Raw genomic sequence first — 26622 nt, forward strand, 5'->3', positions numbered from 1 at the left:
ATACTGCCACACCAGTTGTGACTGGCTGAGCTGGGTCTTAAAGGCTTAGTGTACCCAAGCAGCATAAACAATAAGTTGGTTTGGATTTGAAGTTTGCTCATTATGTATTTAAATAACATTATCAATTAGCATTTTTGTTTACAGCAATAAACACAGGTATGTGTATAGCTCATGGGTAGGCAACCTAAGGTCCGTGGGCTGGATGCGGCCCAATCGCCTTCTCAATCTGGCCCATGGACGGTCCGGGAATCAGAGTGTTTTTACATGGCTAGAATGTGTCCTTTTCTTAAAAATGCATCTCTATGTTATTTGTGGGGCATAGGAATTCGTTCATCCCCCCCCCCCCAAATATAGTCCAGCCCACCACATGGTCTGAGGGACGGTGGACCGGTCTGCGGCTGAAAAAGGTTGCTGACCCTTGCTATAGCTCAATCTCAGCTGCACGTAGCAAACATTTCATGTGCTTGGTGATAATATACAAGGTTGCATGAGAAAAAGGAATAGCTCACATTTTAGTATGTCTGACTTTACAATATAAGAACTGAATTTAATGTTCTGTCTTACTGTGATTGGTATCTCCAGATGTTGCTTTAATTCAAATCGGAGATGCAGTTTGCTCAGAATTTATGCAAAAAGATTGAAGAGAATGGTTCAAGGCATCCTGTTTAGTCTCAGGCAAGTCATTATATAGTGGTGTCATCCATATATCTGTTGTAGCTAGTTACTCAAACCAATTTTGAATCTGATCGTGGCACATCAATGAAATGCCTCTTATCCAGAGCACAGAAATGGATTCTAAATAGATTGCCCAGAACATGCTTTGCAATACCTCTTCAGCCATAAAGTGTAGTGAATATAAATTGCTGTCAATCCAGCCATTTTTTCTTCTGTGATGCTGAAGAAGAACAGGACAACTTGACGAAGTAGCAAAACTCACAGATAACCCTAATGCTGCATCACATGATTCAGTGTCCTAAAAGAGAGACAATTCCTTTCCAGACTACCTTGATAGCTGCCAGCTCCAGAATAATGTTAGATGAATGACATCTAAAGAACCTGTGTAGGCCTGTAATATTTTGCTACCTCTCACTTCAGAATATTTCCCTAGGTATCACTGAAACCTTTTTAAAGCTTCCATCATGTCTTGTGACTTAGGTATTTTATTCATATTGCTGCTATTTATTCTACAGAACTTGTCTGATTACACTTCTCTGCTCCTAGTGCCATATGATCTGGATTACTGGCTGATCAGTGAACAAACATCACTGCTTTGGGGGCAAGTTGGCTGGACAGCCCCTCTCCTTACAATTCTGGGAATCCTCATATTGCCATATATTACATTTAATTACTATAAATCAAAGGTGCAATTATTCTTATAAGCTACCTTTTCTAGACTTCTGAAATGTATATCCTCTTGCTATTGTGCTACTGAATGAAACATATTTTAATTCATTCTGAATGCATTTTTCCTGTGTGTTACCTTCAGACTATTAGGATGATCAGACACTGCAAATATTTTCAGATAATTATCACTGTTGCACATGGAAAGTGTTCAAACAATATTAAATCCCACGTCTAGTTGAAAAGGTGGTGTTTTTGCTACCAGGATAGCCACTTTGGTATTCAGACTAGTAGGAACAGAGGAAGGTTGATGCAATAATCGACTATGTTTGCTTTGCATTTCCTTCCTTCCTTCTATTTTATCCTATAACTAGGCTCATGGCTTTTCTTGTGAGAAACTGTAGACTTCCCAAGTTTCTACAGCTTTCCAAGAGGCATGGAGATCCCTTTTGGGTGTTTAAGTGTTTCTTAAGAGCGTTTTTAGCTGTGTGGCTTTAATTTCTGTACAGCTTCTATTTTTTAATGACTATATTGGCTGCTGTTAATGAGAGAGATGGAAGGCAGTGACACTAATAACATGAATGAGAATTCTGGCTAATACAGGGTTTTAGAGACACATCGTCAACCCTTTGAACCAATAATTGTGTTAAAGCTGTGGGGTGAGGTTAGTAATATATTGGATAATTCTGATAGACTTTACTCCTAAATCAGTACAACTCAAATTTGTATTAGTTGGAAATTTAAATTCCAGATTTAAATATATCCAAATATATCCATGTGTTCCATGATGAGCCTATAACAGTTCCATGATGCTTTTCTGATCATGAACAGAAGCTGAGGGAATGAATTGGTTATTGGGACCATCACACTCCTTCCCCCTCATGAGTATGATCTCTTTTCTTTCAAAATAGGCAAAGCAACTCTGGTTAGCATTGGGCTGATCTGCATGAAGACTTGGGCTTACATGGTTCCCCTCTAAACTTTCCTTTTCCTGCACAGCATGGAGAAGGATTTCTGCAGCATTTCATTTCAGTTGACACAAATCCTGGTTTGTCATTGTGTATGAACCAGAGATTGTGCAGAAGTCCTTGCTCTGGCCACACGCGGAGGTGGGGGAGAAGGACGTCAGGGTGGGTTTACAGAAGGCAGAAGTTTGGCTTGGGCTTATTCTACCTTGTTCATATAGCACTAAAATATGGTTTAGTGCTATGAGTGAACCAGCCCAATATGTCTGCACCAACATTATTGATAACCATAGCCCAAAACACAGTTTAGAAACTTTGCAGACAATAGCTTTGCAATGAGTGCTACCTATGGGTAGATAAAATGCTGGCAGAAATGCATTGCTAATCATAATTATATCCAAAACTGGGAGGAGAATGCTCAAACGAGAGGAGAGGAAGAGATGGATCCAATCCATCTAATTAGCCTATAATTAGACTGTGTTGCATTTGCACTTGGCTTGTGTCTATCCCAGGATCACCTACAATAGTTAGGGACCACTGGGGGTATCTGTGAATTGATGCCATTACTAAATCCTTTGAACATTAGTGTACAGAATAACTATAGGACAACCACACAATTTTTTTTTTTTTTAAAAGACAACTGAAAAATAAAGGAGCTTTGCTGTGCATTTTTCATGTTAGGAGTATTGCAGTGACAAAACGGCTTGTGGGTTGGTCAGGGAGCAGATAAAATGTGGATAAGTGTAAAGTGTCTTGCAACAATAGTAGAAGGGAGAGCATTTATGGGACTCTTAGGGAAGTTGTTATGGGGCACAGGAAAAGAAATAGTCTCTGCATAGACTGTGTGGTACTGGAGAGAGCAGAGCAGAGCAGCTGTGGCTTCAGCCACATACAGGAGTTTGAGTGTGTCTCAGAAATGTTAGGCAAGTAGTTAGAGCAGGCAGGTAGATTCTGGACAGAGTTCATAAGAATTATTTCAGATTTAGGTGGGTTCTCATATTGTCCGTATCCTTGACTGAGTTTATCAGTTGAGGAAGGAACTTGTGGAAGCAGCAAGATGACAGGGGTCAAAAGAGGAATTTGGAGGACTGTTGAGTATTGAGGTTTTATTTTTTATTTTTTCCTGGAAGAACATGTATTTTACAACAGGGACAGGCAAATAAGGCATGAGAACAAAGGTAGAAAGAGTGCTTTTGGAAAGATATTCAGTATGTTGGAAGCAGAGGAATTCTGTTTGTTTCTCTTGTGGAAATACTGTCCAGTTTACTCCACCTATGAGGAATGAAGGAACTTTGATCAAGTATTTTTCACTTGCTCTTCTTCTGGTAAGCACTACAGAGTGGCATTCTTTATGAAGAAGCCGGGTGAATAATATATTCCCTCGGGCATTTTCAATAGAATTTGTAAGTGTGCTTTTTTTGGGAAAACTTTCCCCTTGCTGAGAATACATAGAACAGGAAAGAAAGGGATTGTCTTTTATAACCCAAGTTAACTTTTTCTTTCTTAGACAATATGTCATGGAATAATTGACTAGCAATAAATATACAATTAGATTTGCCATTTAGTAGACCACATTTAGTATTTGCCATTTAGTAGACTCCAACTGCATTTTATGTGTCTACCTAAAGACAATAATTCCCAAACTAGACTAATTCATTATAGATACATTTCTGCTCTCTCATTAGCCCACAGTATACCCACCTCCTGAGAGATGAAACAGCAGTGGCAAAACAATGAAATGAGCTTTGGTACAACAGTTCATTTTCTCATCAAAGCAGTTAATCTGAATACATAATACCAGAAGGACTACTTCTGCCCTCAAATGGTAGGTTATCTGTATCCAACATGGAACAGGGAAGAAGAGAAACATTCAGTTGGGAGTTAATGGCTGCCCGAAGAGGCAGAACTGAATTGGGCTTTTCCCAGATGCATATTCATGCCTCCAAACCACTTCTATGGTTGGAGAAGACCATACTTAAAGGCATCTGGCTGTGAACAGAAATTAGTGTACGTCAACCTTCAACTCCCAGTTCCATGTCCGGCCACCAGATGGGCCCCCACTAGAGTAAAGTCTCTACCATCTATATAACATATAGTCTCTACCATATCATCAACTCCTGAAATGTGACATCAGTGGTTGCTGTGCCTCTAAGCAATTTGCTTACCTCTTTAATTTCACACCATATGTAAGCTCTCACTGAAATTCTTGTACCCACAAAACGGGCACTGCTTTAAACTTAATTCACATCCTAACACATAAATTAAGAAACACTTAAATATATCCTTGGAATTTGCCGTTTTTCAAAACTAATTATTAAAATGAAATGAATTGCATTTGTGTTCATAAACTTTTTGATAACAGTGAAACAAAACAGCAGGGGAAAGTATTTTTGCTTCCAGCCTGCTGATTTAGTTGGGAAGCTGTACAGGCGCCGCAGCTGGCTTATCAAACATCAGTGGGGTGTCTTCATAACGACAGAGCTAACACTACAACTCTTCTGTCCCATTGTTAACTAACTTCCCACAAACAGGACAGTATTTCCATTTTCTATAAAGTGAGAATTTAGGCAAAAATTAGTAGTTTGGTGTCAAGGGTTCCAAAGTGGCATTCTTTTAAACCTGAAGTATGCTTTTACCGAACTATACTATGTGAAGATGCAAGTGATAGTCCTTTGGTTTAAGTGTGGCTGCCAAGCATAAAGGCTGACAATGGAAGGTGAGCTTGTTATCTCAGTGAAGGCAAAGAACTATATTTAATGATGTGGAGAAGCTTCCCACAGTCATTTAAATCAAGGGTAGCTAACCGGCAGTCCTTCAGATGCTGTTGGATTCAAACTCCCATCAGCCCCATCCAGCATGGCCAATGGTCAGGGGTCAAGAGTTACAGCAACATGTAGAGGATAACAGATTAAACACCCAGGATTTAGATGTTTACAAAAGTTCCTTACTACATATTGGTAAATGGCCACAATAAATTCCCCTTTTCAGCCCTACTTGAAATATTAAGTGCAGTGTCTTAGGATTGATTTGTGATACAATATAGGTTCTGAGCCCCCTGGAATTAGTCGTGACTAAAGCTATAACCTTAAACATACATCCATGGGAATAAGTACCACTGATTGTCGAACTTACTTTTGACCAAAGAGTCATAGGATTTGTTCTGTTCTGAGAAGTGAACTCCACTTCAGTGGCATTCTGGACAACTCCATGAAGAGAGTCAATAAGACCAGAGTGCAGACATGGTTACAGAAGCAGTCATCATGAGATTGAGCTGAAGGTTGATGAAGATGCAACTCCAAAGTCACTGCCTCCACCTTCCATAAGAGGAGCCATTTTAGTTAAAGGAGACCAATCTGCTTTAGCAGTAATTTTCTCCAATGGAGCAGGAAAGACGGCGGTGTCACTAGGAGTTCTTAAACTGGAGTCCTTTGAGTCAGAGGAGGGCAACACAAACTCCCTGGGACAAAAAAGTGCTGGCATAGTAGGCTCTTCTTGCACAAATACTTCTGGTTTAGTGTTCACATTCTGATTAACTCAGCAAGTGAATGTTTATAAAATGAAATTGCATAGCTTTGAAAACAATGGTACTTCCTATATGCCACAGCTAACTTGAAGTGGATCAGGGCACTTTTCTGGTTGATTTGGTTTCATGGTTACATTGGTTACATTGTTGGCAGGGAGCTGTAGGAAAGGCAAAGTTTGGATATGGCAGCAGGTGATCACCCTTAGGCACCTTTGAAGGTGAAGGGCTCAGGGTTATGGGGTCCTTAGCCTGGGTATGGAACATTCTTGAGGCTCACCTGCCACATCAGCCTAGAGTTGTGGGCACTGGGCGAGGGTGGGATAGGAAGACATCCTTATTCACCATAAAGTGGGGCCCAAGCTTTGGGGTGATGCCTTGTCATGACCCTGAGAATCGGCAAGGTCTGGCTGGCCCAAGGATGTAGTTAAGCTAGGTTACTACTCTTCTAATTTCCCCAGCAGATGCAATTTAAATAAAATGTTCAACCCATCATTTGTGGCTTGCCTGTTTATCCATGGGTCCAGTGTCAAATTCTCCCCACATTCTGATGAACTCTGCAAATGCAGCTTCCACAGCATGTGTTTTCTGAATTCCGATGTAGCTGCACTGCTCAGAAAGCAACAGGACTCATAATCCCAAAAGCAATGACTAACTTTGGGTAGATCAGAACACTTAACTGAACACTAGAGGGGATGGGAATTTGTTTTAACACTGAAAATAAATCTTGACCCACTTTTATAGCACAACTTCCTTGAGCTAGCGAGAAATATGGTTCCACAGAAATCTGCAGTATTTGTTACTGTTATTGTTAGGACAACAAAATTGAATTAGTAAAGAGCTCTCAAGTTCCTCACAAGTAGCACTGATGAGAAACTGCAGGCTGCATTATACAATGATGCATATATTACTTTGATAATTGAAAAACCACATGCACGTATAGCGATACGGCACGGGTAGGACATTGGGGTCAAACATCGCGAGTAGCATAAATCTGTGTTTTCAAATTCTTATCAGCCAGCTGAAGGCCTGACCTTGAACACATAAGAAGGCTACAGAAAAAGAAATGAGCAATAGCAGCTGAACAAATGAGGCTTGCTTGCTTGGTTCCAGGTAAATAAGAAACCTGAAAGGTGAATTATGCCTCTGATTTTTTTGTTAATTTTATTTGTTGTAAATAGGTTCTATTAACATGCTTTTATTGTTCCCTGCGCCTGGAGATCACAGTATGCAGGGCAGATAATAAATATTTTAAATAAACAAGCATTTAATTAAATGATTTTTGTACAATCTCAAAGTAATCAAGTGGTGCATAATTTGACAGAAGAGGTGACACTGGTTTAACCCACGTAATATTCTGGAAATTAAGATACTTTTTTTGAATGCTATAATATGGAAACTTATACTATGATTACAGCCCCCTTGTATGATTCCTCATGCAACAATATTGCTCTTAAATATTAGTTGAGATTTTTTTCTATCAACTCACATTGAACACCACAATAACTAATGTCTATAAATTTTACTTTCTCCCAACACTTAAAAAAGAGCATTGCTATAAAAACATTAACCCAGCTCTACCCTACCTCCAACACACACCACTGCCCCTGGGCAATGGGGAGGGCTCTGGATTCCTGAGCTTAACCTTTTAAAATTAAAGTAGTCACAATTCAGTATTATTAGTGTCTATGCGCTTCGTATCTATTAGCTACTGAGGTATTGCCCCAGGCAGAATAATCTGTTCCTAGCCATAAAATGGGATTTGTTCCACACTAGAGGGAACTGCTTCTGTGATATTAAGTATACCCAGTGGATAGTGTGGAACTCCCTCCAACTTTCCCTTGATCAGCTTCTGCATGGGTTATCTAATGTATAAATGTCAACTTCCACCTCAGGGCTACTTTTTTTTACCTTGTATCCTGTACTTTTGGAAATATTATATGTATTTTACACTGAGGTCTTAACAACCTCATGTTATCCTCTTATACAAATGATGGTGTGTTTGTGTTGTTGTTGTGGTTGTTGTTGTGGTGGTTGTGTGTGTGTGTGTGTGCTTGGAGAGAAAGAGATAGAGAGATTTAATGCTTTTCAAAAGGCTGTTGCAAAGAATGTACTGTAATAATGTGAACTTGAACACCAACTCAAAATTACATTCTGCTGCTTTTTTCAATTCTATTTGCTCCCAGCAAGAGGACTTGAGAGACAGCCCTTGCATCCAACTAAATCTAAAAATAAGGGCAGTATATCCCATGTTTTTCCTCCAGTAAATATGAAAGTCAGCATTTTAAAGAAAGTTGGGATTTATAAGTAAGTGCTGTGACCAAATTTTACACGTAACTGTAAATTAAAGTGGAATTGATTCAATAGGGTTTAAAGAATGCCACCAATGCTGCAACTTTATGGCATTTTCACTACAGACACTGGTTTTGAACTCATTCTGTTGAAACATGAGCCTAGTATCAGGCTGTAAGAGTGTCTTTCAGCCTGATGCTAGGCTGATATTTCAATACAATATGGCATATGCTGCTGTCAAAGTGAAAGAGGAACTAAAAAAAAAAAGTTTGTACATTCTGTGTAGTATTCACTCAATATAGAGATAGAGAAAATGCAACAAGCAAATCTAATCATCACTTGTGATAAAGATTCTACTTAAACAGAGGTGGTTGTGTGTTGTTTTGTTTTTAGTAATGGAACTATTTAAATGTATACAGCTCCCTCTTCTGGAAGAAAAGGAGAATCAGTTATATTAAGAACTGCCAGAGTTATTGCTTACTGAGCTGAGACTCATTAATGTAATTCACACTATAAACGGGTCAAATTTTCATCATATATTTTATGAATATGTTATGATAAATCTTATGCTCATTAATTTGAAAAAGAAAACGAGAAAAAATCAGAAGGAAACAGAATATTCCGGCCAGTTATAAAGGATCATCTCTCTTTCTGAAGATCATTTTTGGTGACACAGATAACTGTGTACTTTGAAAAATATTGGGGGGGGGGGTTCCTCTTGAAACTCAATATAAGTTACATGCTCAAAATGAAAAAAGAAATCAAGTTAGTATTGGTATTAATTTTAATTTTAAAAAATGTAAAGGAAGATGAAGAAGTGGATTTAGTCATAAGATCATTGTGGAATATAAGAGTTGCTGAGCACTGACTCTTGCTAAACACAGGTATGATCTAGGAAATTAAAAGCTGGTATTATTTTAAAGAAAGCCTATTATGAAGAAACTCTTAAGAGGAATAATAGAAATAGAGCCACAATAGGTGCAGATTCCATTAAATGTGATAATGCTCTGAGTGAATTTTCATTTTATAAACACTGTGAAAACCAAGGCATCCATGAAACATGCACACAAGACTAATGCATTAGGTATGTTGATGCTTTTTAATCCTGAAAATGATTTAACAGTTATAGGGGTTGTCAAAGCCAAAACTTTTACTTTGAATTTAGTAAGAGTAGTGTTTACTACTATTAAGTAGAGCACTGCTGAGATAAACTCTACATTTTCTGGAAAATAGTGAGAAAATGAAACTCTTTTAAGAGTTGAAAAATACAGAACAATTTTTAAAAGATAGGCCCAAACTAGACATAAGTTGCAGCTCACCTAACATCTATTTTCAATGCTTAAAAGCAGAAGTGGAGAGCCCAAATCAGCTTTGGATGGGGGGGGGAGATCAATCTTTTCCAACAACTATTTCTCAAATTAAAACTTGGCAGGAAAAATGGGAGGAAAAGGTATAATACATTTACCGTATTTTTCGCTCTATAACACGCACCCGACCATAACACGCACGTAGTTTTTAGAGGAGGAAAACAAGGAAAAAAATATTCTAAAGGAAACAGTGGATGTATGATTTTTGTGGTTCATGCTGTGGCCACAGACATGTGATCTGACAGTGAGTTTGGAGTAGCCCAATGCAAAAATCCTGAGGATCCATGTGGATCTGTGCTTTGTAACCACGTTTTAAGTGGGGAGGGAAGGAAAAGCACTAAAGGGACAAGGAGCATGCGTGGGGTAGGTGGAGAAGGATGCTGCTAATAATTCAGAAGAGGGGTATACGGGGAGAAGGCTCCTCTCCTCTCCCACTTTGCTCCTTTAAAGCAAGCAGGCTCTGCTTTTCTCCCTCCTCCCCGCTCATCCCCGGCTTAGCGAGCTGAAAAACTTTGCTGCTATGTAGCGAGCTGAGTGGGGAGGAGAGAGGGACAGAGAGCCTGCTTGCTTTAAAGGAACCAACCGTTACACGAGTGTAAGCGGCTCCTCTCCTTTCCCGCTTTGCTCCTTTAAAGAAGCAGGCTCTCTGTCCCTCTCTCCTCCCCACTCAGCGGCTCTTCTCCCGCTTTGCTGTTTCAAACCGAGCCACGGAGGAGGGAAGGAAGGGGAACCATGGATCCTCTGCTCACGACTGCAGCACATCCCCCCGCCACCCGTAGGCATTCCCTCCATAACACGCACAGACATTTCCCCTTACTTTCTAGGAGGAAAAAAGTGAGTGTTATGGTGCAAAAAATACGGTAATTGCCTTTTCCCCCTCCACTAGGCTAATAGCAACTTTGGAGGCTTAGACTGGGAAACCAACATGGAAGGAAAAGGTTAAAATTAACCTCATTACTGATCACCAAAGTAGCATGCATTCAACAGGAGAGACATGCATGGATCTCTTGTATCATAGGATGGTTTGGCCCTTAGCTTCTGGGTTTCTTATAATCCTTTTTGATTTTAACCCTTTTAAGATGAAACAATCACTCTCAGATTAAAGAAGCTAAAGCTCACTTCTGTACACACTTATTCTGAAGCAAGTCCTACAGCAGGCTTCCTCAACCTCTGCCCTCCAGATATTTTTTGAGACTACAATTCCCATCATCCCTGACCACTGGTCCTGCTAGCTAGGAATCATGGGAGTTGTAGGCCAAAAACATCTGGAGGGCCAAGGTTGAGGAAGCCTGTCCTACAGTGTGGCTTACTGTCACACGTGCCTCACAAATATGCTTCCTAAAGTCTAGAGATGATAGGAAACCGCAAACCAATAAATATCCTCATAAAGTGGTGAAAAATCTAATGTTGAGTTCAATCAATGAGTTATGCTTTGGAGTTTGAAACCATCTGGCAACTACGAGGGCAGCTTTCAGAAAGCACGTCTGCTGAGATTCTAGATTACACAGAATCTGAATATGCAGATTCTGAATTTAGCCTATAACTTGTTATATTGAGATAGAAGGCTAAAAAATAAATTTTACAAAGGGGAAAAAACAAAAGGAATTGCTTGCAGGACATCCAATCTGCACAGTGTGATCTACCACAAAAAAGAGACTGAGATGTCCAGCAGGAGGCAGAAATAGAGTGTTAAACAGAAACAGGCAAGGCAAATCAAAAGGGGAGGGGGGCGTGAATGGAAATGAGGTAGAAGTTGAAATTGCTTTAAAGAAAAGGTCCAGCGTTCTGTTGTGGCTCCAGCTTTAGTGGTAACATTGCAGCAAATCTAAATATGTGGTACAGTACTTTTTAAAGAACCCTAGCAGGGCACTTCCAAGTTAATGCAATATGGGTTAGAAGTTGGCCTAATAGAGTCAGGGTCTGAAAGGATGATTTATGATACAGAGTTTAAACAGAAGTCATTCAGCAACAGGTTTTTATTTCCTGGCACCACACTGTAAAATTCCTAGCAGCTAACTTCCAAAAGACGACAGGGTGGCATTTAAGGTCATTTCAAAGATTAGGAAATGGAAATGAGTTTCACTTTGTCGAAGAGTTAATATGATTTAATGTTCATTGTTAAATTAAATTCAAACTAGATTTCATAACATGAAAATTTTCAGAAGTGTCAGAATGGTGCTCTTTTGCTAACAACCTTATAAAAAAACCTATGAGCTTTCTTGTTGCAGAGATTAGATACATATGTGAGCAATTCAGCTTCACAAAACAATGGAAATTCTGCTGACATTTCTTGAAGACAGGAGCAAGGAACCTGTGGCCCTCTAGATGATGCCAGAGTACAATTCTCCATCATCTCTGACCACTGAGCCAGGCTAGTGGGTGCTGGTGGGAGTTGGACTCCAATAGCATGTGGAGGGTAGCAAGATACCCCCATCTCTGCTCTAAGCAATTGCAGCTAGGCATAAACCAATCAGATTTTCCTAACCTGCTTCATCAGGAGAAGCCCTACACAAGGACTTCCACTTGCACAATAGGATCTTCCCCCCCATCTTTTACTCCACACCCCAGAAATAAAGTGCAAGTAGATAAATAGGTACTGCTCCGGTGGGAAGGTAAACAGTGTTTCCGTGCGCTGCTCTGGTTCACCAGAACTGGCTTAGTCATGCTGGCCACATGACCTGGAAGCTGTACCCTGGCTCCCTCAGCCAGTAAAGCAAGATGAGTACCACAACCCCAGAGTTGTCCATGACTGGACCTAACGGTCAGGGGTCCCTTTACCTTTACCTAACCCACAAAACAGCATGTGGGGGAGAAGGCATATTGTTACACTTGGCAACCTGAAACATTTGTGCAGATGGAATGGTTGGAAGTGGGTAGCACTAAATTGCACCCAGTGATCTATGGAAGGCCGAATGACTGACTGACTGACTGACTCTCTCTCTTTCTCTCTCTCTCTCTCTCTCTCTCTCTCTCTCTCTCACACACACACACACACACACACATACACACAACACACGTCTGCTGGCCTCACCTACGCTTCTCCTTTTGGGATGGGATTTGATTTCAAAAATGAATCTGCAATTAACCTTAGCAAAACAGGGTTATACATACATTCACACCTATGCAAGCAGAAAATAATGGAGAACAATCCTGGGGGAAATGTTAGAAGAAATGCCAGACATTTACAAGAATATGCTATTCTTTATTAAAGCTACAGCTACTGGAAACCAATTCAAAAACATTGAATGTTGAAAATTCTCTTTTTAAAAAATTGGATAATTTAGTCTTTTGTATCTCATCTGTTAACACTTCATTTACTACTAAACAACATCAATTTCCAAATGACCTTAATGCTTTTGCATCAACAGACTTCCTAGTTGCCCCAGGCAATTGCACAGATTTATGTCCTCTGTGATAGAAAAGCGCTTCCAAGCTGGAGGAGGTACATTGCGCTTCCATGTGTAAGACAGCTATTTCAAAAGCAGGCATGTAACTCCCAACTCCCCCAGTAAAGACCCAGCACGCTGCCGAGAGAACGCACTGGACCTCTCACACAGCCAACTGTGCAGAGTTCAGATGCACTCCCTGCCAGCTGATTAATGGAGCAGCATTAATGTCAGAAGAGGTTGAAGTCGCATAGCATTTGAGGGGGGGGGGAGAGTTACAATAGCAAAGAAAAATACACAGACATTAAGGGAGAAGGTTAAACGATAAAAGCAGGAACCTCTATAGCAATGGTAAGTACTTTGCCCTTACTGTGGTGCTCTGGAATATTGAAAACACTCTGTGTTTAAAAAACAATACAAAACTCTCAACACATGAGCCCTCTTTTGCGACTGAGCTTTAGTCATACATACCTTAGAGGCCTCTTCATAGCAACCTGCCTTATAATAAATCGGACCAATGTTCCATCCAGGTCTGTTCTGTCTACACTGGCTGGCAGCAGCTCTCAGAAAGGGGTCTCTCTGACACTCTCAGAAGATGCCAGGGATTGCATCTGAGACCTTCTGCACGCAAAGCAGTTGCTCTGCCACTGAGCTATGGCCCTTTCTTCACTATGGTTCAATAGAATCAACATGATCAGTGAAGGATGGGTGATTGCAAGATATATTCATAACCACTGTCAATCACAAAGAAGCCATTGACTTATTGCTGGTAGTAGGAGGTATGCTTCCAGAAAGAATGCAAATTCATTGGGTATAAGGTTTTGTACGTATATGTCATTAAAGGGTAGTGCTATTAGTGCTGTAGCAGACAAAATGTTGGACTTGAAATGGGCTCAATTGCCTGCTCAACCACCAAGTAAATAAATATTACAGTTTCCCGGCATTACAAGAAAGCTGATATGAATCAATGTAAAACATCTCTTTACAATATGCAGCACATCTTAAATAATATTTTATGTTGTTATTACGAAACTGCTTTGAATTGTATTATAGTACAGTCGAACCTTGGTTCTCGAACTTAATCCATTCCGGAAGTCTGTTCAACTCCCCAAACCATTTGAAAACCAAGGCGTGGCTTCCGACTGCACTCACGGAGAGCTTCCTGCACTCAAGTGGAAGCCGCATCAGATGTTCAGCTTCTGAAAAATGTTTCAAAACTGGAACACTTACTTCCGGGTTTTCAGCGTTCAGGAGCTTCCTGCAGCCAATCCGGAGCCATGCCGGCGTCATGGAAGTCAGTCACAATGGTTTAGCGCAGGGACTGACTGAGCAGGCGGCAGGATCCGCAAGGTTCACGGGCTGGATTAACAAGCCCAGTGGGCCGCATCCAGCCCGCGGACCTTAGTTTGCCAACCCCTGCTCTAGCTCTTACACTTCTACGGTTTCCCCAGTTTAATATTCCACCATTAATCCTATACAATTTTCACAGAGTCCCACTGAACTCTTGATTTTTAGTTCTTTATGAGCCACCTTTCACAATTTCTCTAATCTTTTGCCCAGTTAAGCACTTTTCAGTCATTTTGTGTGTAGACTGAACACACACGGGGTGGAGACAAAACTGCATCAGCAAGCGTTCCCCCCCAAAATGTGTGTACAGTTGACTCCCTTGAACAGTGTGGGCTGCAACATAGGTGTGCTTCAGTGGGAAATTCCTCAATTAGGGGCCATCCAGAATGACTTTTCAGCATATCCAAAGGAAAGGGAGGCACTGACCAAGTTAGCAGTCTTCTGCTGACCCTAGAACTAACCCCTTTCAATGTACTGTATCATTCATAGCTCATTTCAAATATTTTTAGATGGAAAATTCACTAAAGAAAATTACTATTCTCCCCCTTCCACCAAACCAGGCAATGCAGAATTCTCCAATTAAGGTGACACTTAAATAATGGCTCTATGTGAATGCAATTTTTTTTTAATGTAATGCATCCTTTTAATAAGCACAGTGTAATGAAACTGGCTGGAATAGGACCCAAAAATAGATATGCATTAACTGGAGCATATCCAAAAGCATATGAATTGCGCCATTCGATATATCAGAAAGTCAGAACGTAACAGTTATGTTTTCAAAAGGGCACCTTATTAAACAAAAACTCCCAGGAAAAATCATTTCCCCCCATCATTTTTTTAATTGAAAGTTTAATCTTGCTAGATAAACAATCAGGTTTGGCTTTTCATAATCTAGACTTTTCATTATATCTCTCAATAACTCAATTCTCAAGAACTCAAGGAAGTAGCATCTCAAATGGCACAGCACAATTTATTTAGGGTTCTTTGTATGCTCAACCTTTTTCTTTCCCCTTTTTTAATATAGTGGGCTATATTTTTTGCCAGAAATTATGGTACAGCAGTGATAGGGATGATCACATTGAAACTCATTAATATAACTTGTTTTCCTATTATTAGCACCATCTGAGCCTGTTGAAAGTCTTAACCAGGGCTTTAATTTTTCCCAGGAGGGCTTTAAATTAATTAGAGGTTTACATGCTAACAAAGAATCTGATACATTCATAAATCAATCTAACGCTGAAGGATTACGAAAAAGGAGGGGACCAATTCAGCTGGGATCTCATATTCAGTTAACATGGTGTGTTTCTACAAAAGGGTGCAGGTGTGAATTAGATGGATACAGAGAAGAAGCCACGATAATCACTTTGTATCACTTAAACCCACAGTGGGGAACACAGCAAATAAGGGCTTCTGGCCCACCCTTAGTGACATCTACGCCAACATGAAAGGGAATATCACACAACTGATTCCATTTTAACCTTCATAAATAAATAGCATGAATGCCATAATTTATGCTACAGGCCATGGGACAAAGAAAATGCAATAAGAGCTAATGTTGTTAGGAGGAGACATAGGATTTTGAAATATGCAAAGAATAGGAGTATGAGCCACAAATAGTAGATGAAATAATACTGAAAATCTGACTTGTGCTAAAATAGAAATCATTACAAACACATGTGACTTGGGACCTACTGGTGAAGGGCAAGTATTAATAATAACAATGCAATAATAATAATAATAATAATAATAATAATAATAATAATAATAATTGTGGCTGCTTATATTCTTCAGTTATATTAGGTATTTTGTTTCACTGAAGACACTATTGTTTTTCTACCATGGGAAACAATGCGGTGACAAGTTATAGCACTAGCTACAAAAGAAGCGATAATGTGCATGTAATTGTCTGCTGAATTGTGGCCACATGCAAATTTAAGGACATGTCCACAATGCAGCCATTCCCTCTTCCCAGAGATCCTGGGACACTGTATTTCTGTAAGTGATAGCGCTAAAGATTTCTCAGCATCTAACCCAGTGTTTTCCAAACTTGGATCTCCAGCTGTTTTTGGACTACAACTCCCATCATGCCTAGCTAGCAAGACCAGTGGTCAGGGATAATGGAAATTGTAGTCCAAAAGCAGCTGGAGACCGAAGTTTGGGAAACACTGATCTAACCCAACTATAACCCAACTACAATCCACAGAAGTCTGTGGGGGAAAGCCATGACAGTTAAAGGTAGTGCTGGTCCCTGCCCCAGCACAAGTTCTATAGCTAGTCCCAACCTGCAATGGCAGCAGTATTTGCAACCTCAAGATGCCAATCTTCGTCAAGATGCCCACTAGGCATGGCAAACTGAGAAGGACAACCTTCCAAACTCCACCTTTCGCCAACTTAGGCACAAATAATTATCTTATGCCCACCTTCCAGTCCCCCATCTTACTCATTTCTGTTTCCTTCCTCCTTCTCTTGTATCTGGGGCTGTCAAACCATGCCAGTTCCTGACAGAGCCAAGTGGACCATGACATTTCAAAATGAATCTGAGTCACATTCAAATACAGGGAAACTTGAACAGCCTTTCCCCTCTGACAAGAAATGTGTTCTGTAAATGCAACTATTATACAGGTGCCACTTATTTGTTCTGAGTATGAGCATGTACTGTTTTTGACAGGTATGTGAAACCACCTTTGTGCTGCAAATGCTACTGTTATACTGGTCCACTAATTTCTGCTGCAGTGACTCCAGTGTACTACCTGGGATAGCGTCACAACCTTTTCTTTCTTACAAATGCTACAGATGAAATGTTCAGCTGGTTATAGTCAGAAGGGAGATTAACACCGAACTTTGTACAAATGGAATAAAATCCCACACGGCATGTTCTTAACACTATTCATGTTGAGAAAGCAACAGTATAAACTAGAAACTTTTCTATGCAGGCATGAAAATCTTGGGACAAATGGAAAGTGCAAGACGCAGAGGTCAAAAAGTTCTCATGCTACACATTCTTGCTTCAGATCTACAGGTGTTGCAGAGATACAGGTGGCAAATATTAAAAAGCCAACAATAAATTCACTATTACAAGTCACAATTGAAAAGGGCCCTTTTCACTTCATCTGTTTACGAATTGTGTTGATCAGGGAAAGTTCCAATGAAAGTTTCCATTTTCTATTTAAACAAATACATATGTGATATTAAAGAACCCTCCTTGATAGAATGATTACGGAAGTCTACCAAAATGGATTCAAGAACCATCCAGTGTATCATAGACCAGATATACATTATTGGATCATTAGATTAGATACACCTTATCATTTGATTAGATCATCCTTACATTCTGCCATTGTCTACATTCAGACACAGCTTTAGGAGACTCTTAGCCCAGAGGTTGCATGGGTTCCTTTTTAACCAGAGTCTTGTTATCTGTAGAAAATGACAATCATGTAAATAGATTTATTGGTGCTGACCTATAAGCAAGGGGCCAATGCTTCAGATCATGGTGCCCGCTCATTGCTGCTTTTCATCCTCAGTGAGTTCAGACCTACCACTGAGCACCAGGAGCAGCAGGGTGCAGCTACTCTTGCCTGAGGGCTAAGAGTCAACATCATCAGAGGGCCTAGCACTGATATTTGCCACAGCCAGGCCACACAAGTGGTTAAACTGCGAAAGACGCTGGTCGCAATTAGCATCCTGCTGCTGCAGCTTCTGTTCAAGCAGTCACTACTAACACTCAGTTCAGCAGCCTAAGGCATGCTCCAGCCAATCCATGGTGTGATGAAACTCAGGAAACTGACAAATCCTTACAACAGCACCTGCCCAAACAGGTATTAGGGTGCAATGCCGAAGGTAAGTTCTTCCACAAGCTGCACTTAAAAACAGTATGGCTTCAACCCATGCTGCACTAGATGAGAGTTGGGTGCTTTTTAGTGGTTTTCAGCTCTTTCTGTGTGTGGCAGGATTTACTCATGGCTTGTTTTTTTCCTTTCTTGTGTTGCCTACTTGTGGCTGTGGATTTTAATGTTAGATTTTACTATATTTATTCCATTTTTATTTGCATACCAGCTAGAAAATTTGTGAAATGACAATGCGTGTTTTCACACTGTGAACTGAAGTACTTTCTCTTCTGCCCACTTGGGAGTTCCTTGAAGAGAGTTTTGCATTTTAATAGTGGGGAAGGTAGCATTTGTGTACCCCTGGCATAAAGATGAATGACACCTCTGGCCAACCAACACTTGGAGCCCCCATATCTGACCTTAGATTCTTATTGCTTAAGTGATTTTATTTATTCATTTAAACATATTTTTATTAAAGATTTCTTGGTTTACAAAAGTATGTGCAATGTCTTTTTTTTCAAGTTACATATTTTGAGAAACTGTGTGTTAATAATTGCATTCAAAACCGAATTGACAAATGAAGGGCAAACACAAGATAGTGAAGTATGAAATACCAATAAATGAGAACTCAACTTCAACAAACATGCAATTAGTGTTTAGGATGGAACTTACAGATGCGAACGTGTGTGTGTGTGTGCTTCCAGATCACTGCAAGGAAAATAAGTCCCACTTCAAATATAATTTATTTTACAGTGAATAAGAAGTAGGTCGCTCATATTTCTGCAGTTTGCTTAAATACAGTAATATATGAACTGGTGCTAGTGCCTGACCATCAAGTGTATTGCAGCTCCTGTAAAGGGAAAGGCAAAGTGTAGCAGACATGAAGAGCCTATCTCTTGAGAAGATCAATAAGCAATAAAGTTGATGCTTTAACTGCAGTCAGGGACAGTCACCTCACCTGACCTACCACTGTAAAGAGGCAGCCTTCCTTGACCGTGGACTGGCTGATCTCTGTAGTACTGCCTTTGTTAAGAGCTTGGATGGCCATCATAACTAGAGACTGCCAGTTCAAGACCTTGTGTTTGCATTTTATAATGCATGCTTGTATATGGGTATGAGAAATGACAGAGAGGGATGGAGCCTTTTGTTTTTAATCCTTGGGTTTCACTTAGCCAACACAGGAACATTATCTTCATCTGGGGGGGGGGGGGGAGACCAATACAACCATGCTACATTCAGAAAGGTATTGTATAGAAAGAAAAAGTGCAAGAAGGCTCACTAAAAGTGTGGTCACAGTTATAAACCAAGCTACTGCCAAGTTCTAGCTTCACACTGTAACAGCAGGAAAATGATTTCCATGGAGTATGGAAAAGGTGAATGGAAAGAAAGACTTAAGAATGAGCATGATCAATCTTTCACATGTTTCCATGGTTTTCTTTGTCCATTCTCCATAGCTAGCACTGGGTGATTAATTACTAATGAAGTGTATCTGATTTCAATCTTAAAATTGCCTATTTATGCACCTAATGAGCATGATTTTTCATATGGTCATCAGCAGTCAAAGCAAGCCATTATGATGACCGATAATGTTTTCCTGGGATTCTCTACCACTTCCTGCTATCAAAAGAAGTGATCTCTTTCTAAGCAGTGTTATGATTTCATCATCTGTAAAATTGTACGTTTACATTTTGATTGTAATCACAGACAAAGCCAGTGTGTGTGAAGCCTGAATGGGAACAGGACAAATCACAAATGCAAAGCCAAAACTTACCATTGTTCTGTCACTCTTACTTCGCGCAACTTCCTGCTGTAGACGAGCCACAGACAGCTTCTCCCTGTGGAAAGAAGAAAAGCATAAAAAGGAGCTCGTTTTTCACCAGCTGGGAAAATGTATCATTTGTATGTCACCATAGCATTCTTGCTCATCAATGCGGCAACCCCCCTTGGCAGAAACTGATTTATCTGCCATATTTTATAACATATATTTTAAAGCACTTGTATGCTTTTGTTGTATTTCTTGACAGCGAAATTGATACATATAAGCACCTACTATTTCCCAGGGTGTGGGAACCCAAAAGTGGTTTGTGATCATAACTGTATGTGAAAACTCCACTTTTGGTATACAGTATTGTTTAATAAATGGTCTATGGTTCTGCATATGACTTTTATTCTACTCTGTGATAACACACTTACTTCCCTAACTTCTGCAACAAAAGTAAAGTAGACTTAAAAGCAAACTGAAAGGTGTTTTTTAAAGACCAATAACATGAACTTTTTCAATACCAAAAATATGAATTTTAGAAGAAATGATAACCCATCTCTTTTAAAAAGAAACTCCATCTCTATATCATTCATTTCAAAGCATCTTAAGAGAATAAAACAGGATGCATGATTGGGGAGCAGCAGGAGTTGTACTGTTCCTATATATGGTACTAAATCATGTACACAAGCCTGAAAATGCATAGAAATTGTACAGATGGCTGAGTTAATGTGGACCTGTCTTTCCATGTTCCCTCAGCCATCCCTATACCCATTTTGCATGTCCATAAAAGTTTGTACCCATAAGTCCATACAAAAAACATGGCAAATGACCACATGTAGGGATTGTACAATCAAGTGGTTACATGTGGGACTAGCCGCCATGCTCCTACTCCCTCCCTACATGTGTTCTTCCCTAACAGTCAAAGGTTTCACAGGCAAAGATAGCTCCACAGAGGTTCAAGATTTGTTGTTGTTTAGTCGTTTAGTCATGTCCGACTCTTCGTGACCCGTGGACCAGAGCACGCCAGGCACTCCTGTCTTCCACTGCCTCCCGCAGTTTGGTCAAACTCATGCTGGTAGCTTCAAGAACACTATCCAACCATCTCGTCCTCTGTCGTCCCCTTCTCCTTGTGCCCTCCATCTTTCCCAACATCAGGGTCTTTTCCAGGGAGTCTTCTCTTCTCATGAGGTGGCCAAAGTATTGGAGCCTCAGCTTCACGATCTGTCCTTCCAGTGAGCACTCAGGGCTGATTTCCTTCAGAATGGATAGGTTTGATCTTCTTGGGGTCCATGGGACTCTCAAGAGTGTCCTCCACGTGCTAAACTCCCAAGACCATTCTCACTTTGCCCAGAGCACTCAAGAAGCTCTGAGAGAAATATCACTTTGTTCAGCTTGCTTCTGGTCAACGGTACCTCTAAGTGCATCTTGCCCAAATACCAACATAAATTTTTGGAATCAACACTGCCAATAACAACCGCTATACTTAAAAAACACACGATACAACTAATGCACACCATAATGATTTCCTTGACAGTTCTACAAGAAAGTTCTTTGAAAGTGTCAACAATGCTGACAGCAACTCCTTCCTAGACACATTCACTGCCAATGAGCCCCACTGCGTAGGACTGGATAAAGTATGAGTGAGAAGACGGAGCCAGCAATGCTCTTTTGTGAACCAATCTGTTGGGAAGAGCTGTGGGTAAAAAAAACCCTGCAGAGGGAGGAATAAAAAAGCCTGCTCTATAGAGATTTATGAGGATCCACAGGATACATTGCAACTGATAGTCATTGTGTTTGAAAAGTTATGTCTTCAGACAGCAAACTAGTCTCCTTGTCTTCCCCATAATAGGCAGGAACCAGATAATAAATTAGCTTCTTACATATTTATTGCCCATTTTCTCTATGTCTGCAGAGCAATTGGAACCTCTATTTTTTAAAAAAGTAATGCAAATTAAAAACTCTTCATTCTATTCTTTTCTGTGTCCTTAATATGTTATTTTGATTGATAATTTACCCACTCTTATGTGCTGCTTAATTCTTATATGCAGTTTTCCCTTCATTATCAAGCCATATTTTGTGTATCTCAACACTTCATAAAGAAACTTGTACACATACCTAGGCTCTCAGTTTGTATGAATACCTTTTGTAATGTTGTTCTTGTTGTTACCAATTTGCTAGGGATCCATCTAAAATAATGCCCCCAAATTCTACAGAGTTTTCATGGAAAAGAAAAATTACAAGGCAAGTTAAAAGCATTTTTATTTTATTTTTGCTTTAAAGGGTGGGGGAGTCAACAAAAAAATGGTTCTCCATTTCCATTTCCAGACTTTCAGTATCTCAAAATTGTAGCTAGTATAAATACTGAATGTCACTTACAATGACCATTGTTTTGATTCTCAAGTTTTGAATAAAGTTTCTGTTCTTGCTATTAACCGAACAAGGTAAAAGAAACTTCTGTGGCTGTGGGGTTTTCATAAGGTAGATTTATAAATCATGCTCTAAACTTTCTTTAAGACCTTGATGCTATTTCATTAAAAAGGGCAATCTATAAACTGCAAGTTCAGCACCTCACAGTGTATTAGCAACCACCAGCTTCATTTACTGTTTGTTTTTTAATGATGCCCTGCATAAAATGCTAACCCAAGCAAATTACAAAGCAGTTGATCATGTTTCGGGAGCTAGCCTGCAATCCTATACACTCTTACCTGAAAGTATGTCCAGTTGAACTGGAGGGGGCTTACTTTTGAGCAGTCAGCTACAGACTGTACGGCTAGTTCTAGCCAATGGTCAAATTGTGCTTCTGTACTGGTTTGCTGCTTTAGTCATTCTTAGGCTGTAGTGGAACAACTCTCACACACGTGAATAATCTTGGACTAAGAAACTAATGCCAAAGGAATTATTCCTTGAGCTCTTTATTCAGAAAAAAAAATCTGGGGCAGGGAAGAGGACTGTGGAAGCAACATTAGATTATAGCTGGTAGAAACAATGCAGGCCACGACACAGTTCCTTTCCTTTATCTCGGCTGTCTGTAAATAAAAGCCTCAGCTTTATTCATTCCGTGAGGAAAGTGAAAGCACTGATTGACTGCCCCTATTCAATTCTACATAGGAAAGGAAAGGCAGCTAAATGTCTCCAGAGTCTTTGAGAATCCCGAAACCTCATTTGAACTTCACTAATAACATTTCACTTTCTGACACAATGCTGTTGATTTTTTTAATCCTCAGTTTTATCCAGCACTCTCAAGCTGCATCAAAAGTTTGAATGTTAGACCACAAAAGCTAATTTTTTATTTTATTTTGAATAACACCTGCAAACATTTAGTATAGAAAGAAAATCAAGCAGCACTCTTTAAACTGATTTTATAAACAAAATAAGTCAACTTAAGTCAACTGAAACTAAAAATGTTTCAGAGTACTACACTTATGATTCAATTTAACTGCTTCTGGGTCAACCAAATTCAGTCCAATATCCCCATGATGAAATACTGACACCAGTATTTTGATTTGTCCCATATGATATTATTGTCCATCCCTCATTCTAAAACAAACATTAAAGAAAAGTGAAAACTTAATGTAAAAGACAACCAAACTGTTTTGTCAACTGTGATTCTGGATAATTCATTAGCTAAAGTTCTATATCAAACTGTAAGGATCATAAACAGAGTTTAAAGCGTCTATAGAAATCAACAGTGCTAGACTTGGGACTTCACAAATTATGTAAAAACAAAATATTATTTAAATTTTATTTGTGTCTCCTTCCTCCCTATATATTTGCCTGGGCAATAAAACACCCATGTATCCTTCTGTAGCACAAGGAAAACAGTAATAGAAGACAGACTAAACAGGGCATGAAAGGCCAACAGACACGCACCCTTTTCTGAAGTGGACCATCATGCTATTTGAGACCACATTATGGTGAATAGGAAGAGGGACAAGGAAAAAACAGAACTGAATCATAAAGATCTTCTCCATGGATGCATGTTACGAGCCCAGAGTCCAGCAGTGGTTACAACATGGAGTCAGAGGCTGCAGACTATCTAGCTAAGGAGACAGATCAGATGCTCTGAACCTGATGTTGAAGGATCAGGAAACAACTAAGTCCAAGACTGAGGAATATGAGCCCCCAAAGAACTTCCTGTATCAGTAGGGCGAGAATTTGGATCTTTACAGGTACCTTCACCTGAAGAACCAAATACCTCCCCCAGTACCTCTACAGTCCAGCAATGTAGGGAATGCACCAGGCTAGGGAACAGAGTGCCCCTCTTCAGTTAGAGGAATGGGCTTTAAGAACCTAGAGTTAGTGACAAACGGGTGGAACCCAAGAGAGGTAGTCTAAGAGCAGGAGCTTAAAAAGGCTCAGTCTGCTCTCAACCTTTGCTGGAGCGAGTGGCTAACTTGGAACTATCCATGGTCCTGACCAACCCATGCTTCCTTCTGTGTGTGATCTGGCATTGGATCAGAACACTGCCATGCAAGTCTCATAATACCAGGCAGCAAGTCACATTTTGCATACCCAGTGCAGCCATGCTAAGGCTCCACAGGGATCTCTCAGGTCAACTTATCCCTCTGCTGCTTGTTGTGCACGCTACAAAATCTCTTCTCCTTTGGGAAAGTGAGGAAATAGGAATGGGTAGGGTGCAAGGCCTATTTTGAGGAAGATACAGATTGAATGGAGCTGCACCAAACTCAAAATGGGACCAGTCAGTTTGAGTAGAGGGAACTGGTACTCAAATCTTAACCTCTCTTTTTTCAGTGTCAAGTCCAGGTTTTGCTGGACCTCTGAAACGACACACTCCACAAACACCAACTTAATCTACCTTCTCAATGCAGCAAATCTAGGGGGTCTCTTGTCAGTGACCTCCCTGCTGGGGTGTAGGGCCCCAGCAAATGGCAAATCCTTGGCACCAGTCCTGTTCCAGGTATCATCTTAGCTCCAATATATACCAATAGCATACTTCATGGAATTAGTAGCAATTCCTATCCTGTCCCCACACGTACACACTAAAATTCTACTACACTATGCCAACATATTCATGATTTTTACACGAAATACAAAGCTAAACAGCTGTGCTTTGAAACAATCTTTGTAGAAGTGAAGAAATTAACAAATAAGCAATTGTGGGTGCTAATAAAGAAAATACCTTTTGTGACACAGAGTGAATTGTGTGTGTGTGTGTGTGTGTGTATCTCAGATGTTGTATTAAAATGAATACACTACATGTAGCAAGCTCTATTCTGCTGCAAAAGTAAAATGGGGTATTGGGGTAAGGATCCTGAAAGTAGAAAATCCTTTCTGAGCAAAAATTCAAACTATAAAAGGGTCAGACCAGATACATGCACTCTTTTATGCAAGCATACAAATGTATAATAATAGTTCAGGCAAATTGTTCAAGGCTAAAAGAAAAAGGACTTCCATTTTTACCTGTCAAAACCAAGGTTCTGCTTCCGAGAATTGTCTTGCTTTTAGTGTATCTCCATTAGCACACTAATAAGCTCACATTAATAGATTATGCCATTTGCAAAATCATGAACAGTTATACCTATTGGGCATCGTTCATCTCCATAATGCTGGCAGGTATGTTAAAGAACCCTAAAAGCAGGGCTGGTTTTTAATCCTGCCTTCTAATGACTCCTCTCATTATAAAAATTCAACTCATCTAATTAGGAAACAAAACTTGTAAGGCCAGTTAGCCACATGGTTCAGGAGCTGAGCATCAGATAAAAAGGTGTCATCTGCCAGTGCAAGGTTCTGCTCCAGAGTAAGTCCCTCAAAAATGACTGCACAAGACATAAGGGAATGCAAAGGGATAAATGGAACATAATAAGGCAAATATGTAAAATAAATCTGATGGAATTGACAGCAAGTTATTGACACTATGACCTACACATTCCAAAAATAGATTGCAGGGCTACCTTCAATAAGTCAATTGCACAGTAGAACTATGTCCTGTTCTGCAGGGCTTGATCCTTATAATCCATACCATTGCTTACAACAGGGACGTCAAACGTAATGTGTGGGAGATTTATCAGGCCCTTTAGGTCTTCGCAATGAGGCCTACAGTTCTACTTTACATACAAAAAAACCTTAAACCATATACCAAGCCAGGCCTCCAATGACATTAGATTCTCCCTCTCCATGTACTTTATCCCCAGTTAGTTGAATGCAGGAGTCAAGGAACGTGAGAAGCAAATAAGAGTGAATTGAAGGGCAACAAGCTGTGATTAACTATGGCTTGTTGAAACAAGGCAACTTCAACCATGGGCTATTGAAGCAAAATTATGACTAACCACATTTTGTTGGGTTCAGATAAGAAACAGAAATCAAATCTCCCAGCCTCTTCCTCACAGCCACAATGAAGGAATGGGGGTAGTTGAGAAGGATTTGAGAAGCACACAGACTCCTTCCTAACAAAGTACCTTGGCTCATTGAGATGTCTAAATCAACTCAGTGTTAATAGTACTTGGAATGTATGTGTTGAAAAATAAAAATAAAGTCTTCAACAAAAGCAAAGTGTGTTAGCATCATTTAATAATTCAGGCTCCTGTGACAATATTAATATATAAATGTACTGTACAATAATGGGTACCTGGCTTTTCAGTGCATTTTACACAGCTCTGGGAAAGTATACCCCGTGAGCAGGAAAGCTCAGTAGGCTAGAGTGTGGTGCTGACAACAGCATAAGTTTGATCCCCGTAAGGGACAGCTGCAGATTCCTGTGTGGCAGGGGGCTGGACTAAATGATCCTCAACGTCCTTTCCAACTCTACAGTTCTATGAAAAACCAATTGAGAAATCTCAGCGGCTGATTCTTGCTTT

At 40.0% G+C, this 26622-nt stretch overlaps 1 protein-coding gene across 10 annotated transcripts in view; it reads right to left on the reverse strand.

Annotated features, from left to right (window-relative positions):
* The window catches only part of NCKAP5 (NCK associated protein 5), a 627572-nt gene that overhangs the window by 296912 nt on the left and 304038 nt on the right, over positions 1-26622 (reverse strand). For all 10 annotated transcript variants that reach the window (XM_081005049.1, XM_081005050.1, XM_081005048.1 and 7 more), the window contains one exon: positions 19817-19880. In XM_081005049.1, coding sequence (XP_080861175.1) covers positions 19817-19880 — 64 coding nt within the window. The remainder of the gene's footprint in view (positions 1-19816; positions 19881-26622) is intronic.

The sequence above is a fragment of the Podarcis pityusensis genome, assembly GCF_964106645.2.
Source record: "Podarcis pityusensis genome assembly, chromosome: 1".
Classification (NCBI taxonomy): domain Eukaryota; kingdom Metazoa; phylum Chordata; class Lepidosauria; order Squamata; family Lacertidae; genus Podarcis; species Podarcis pityusensis.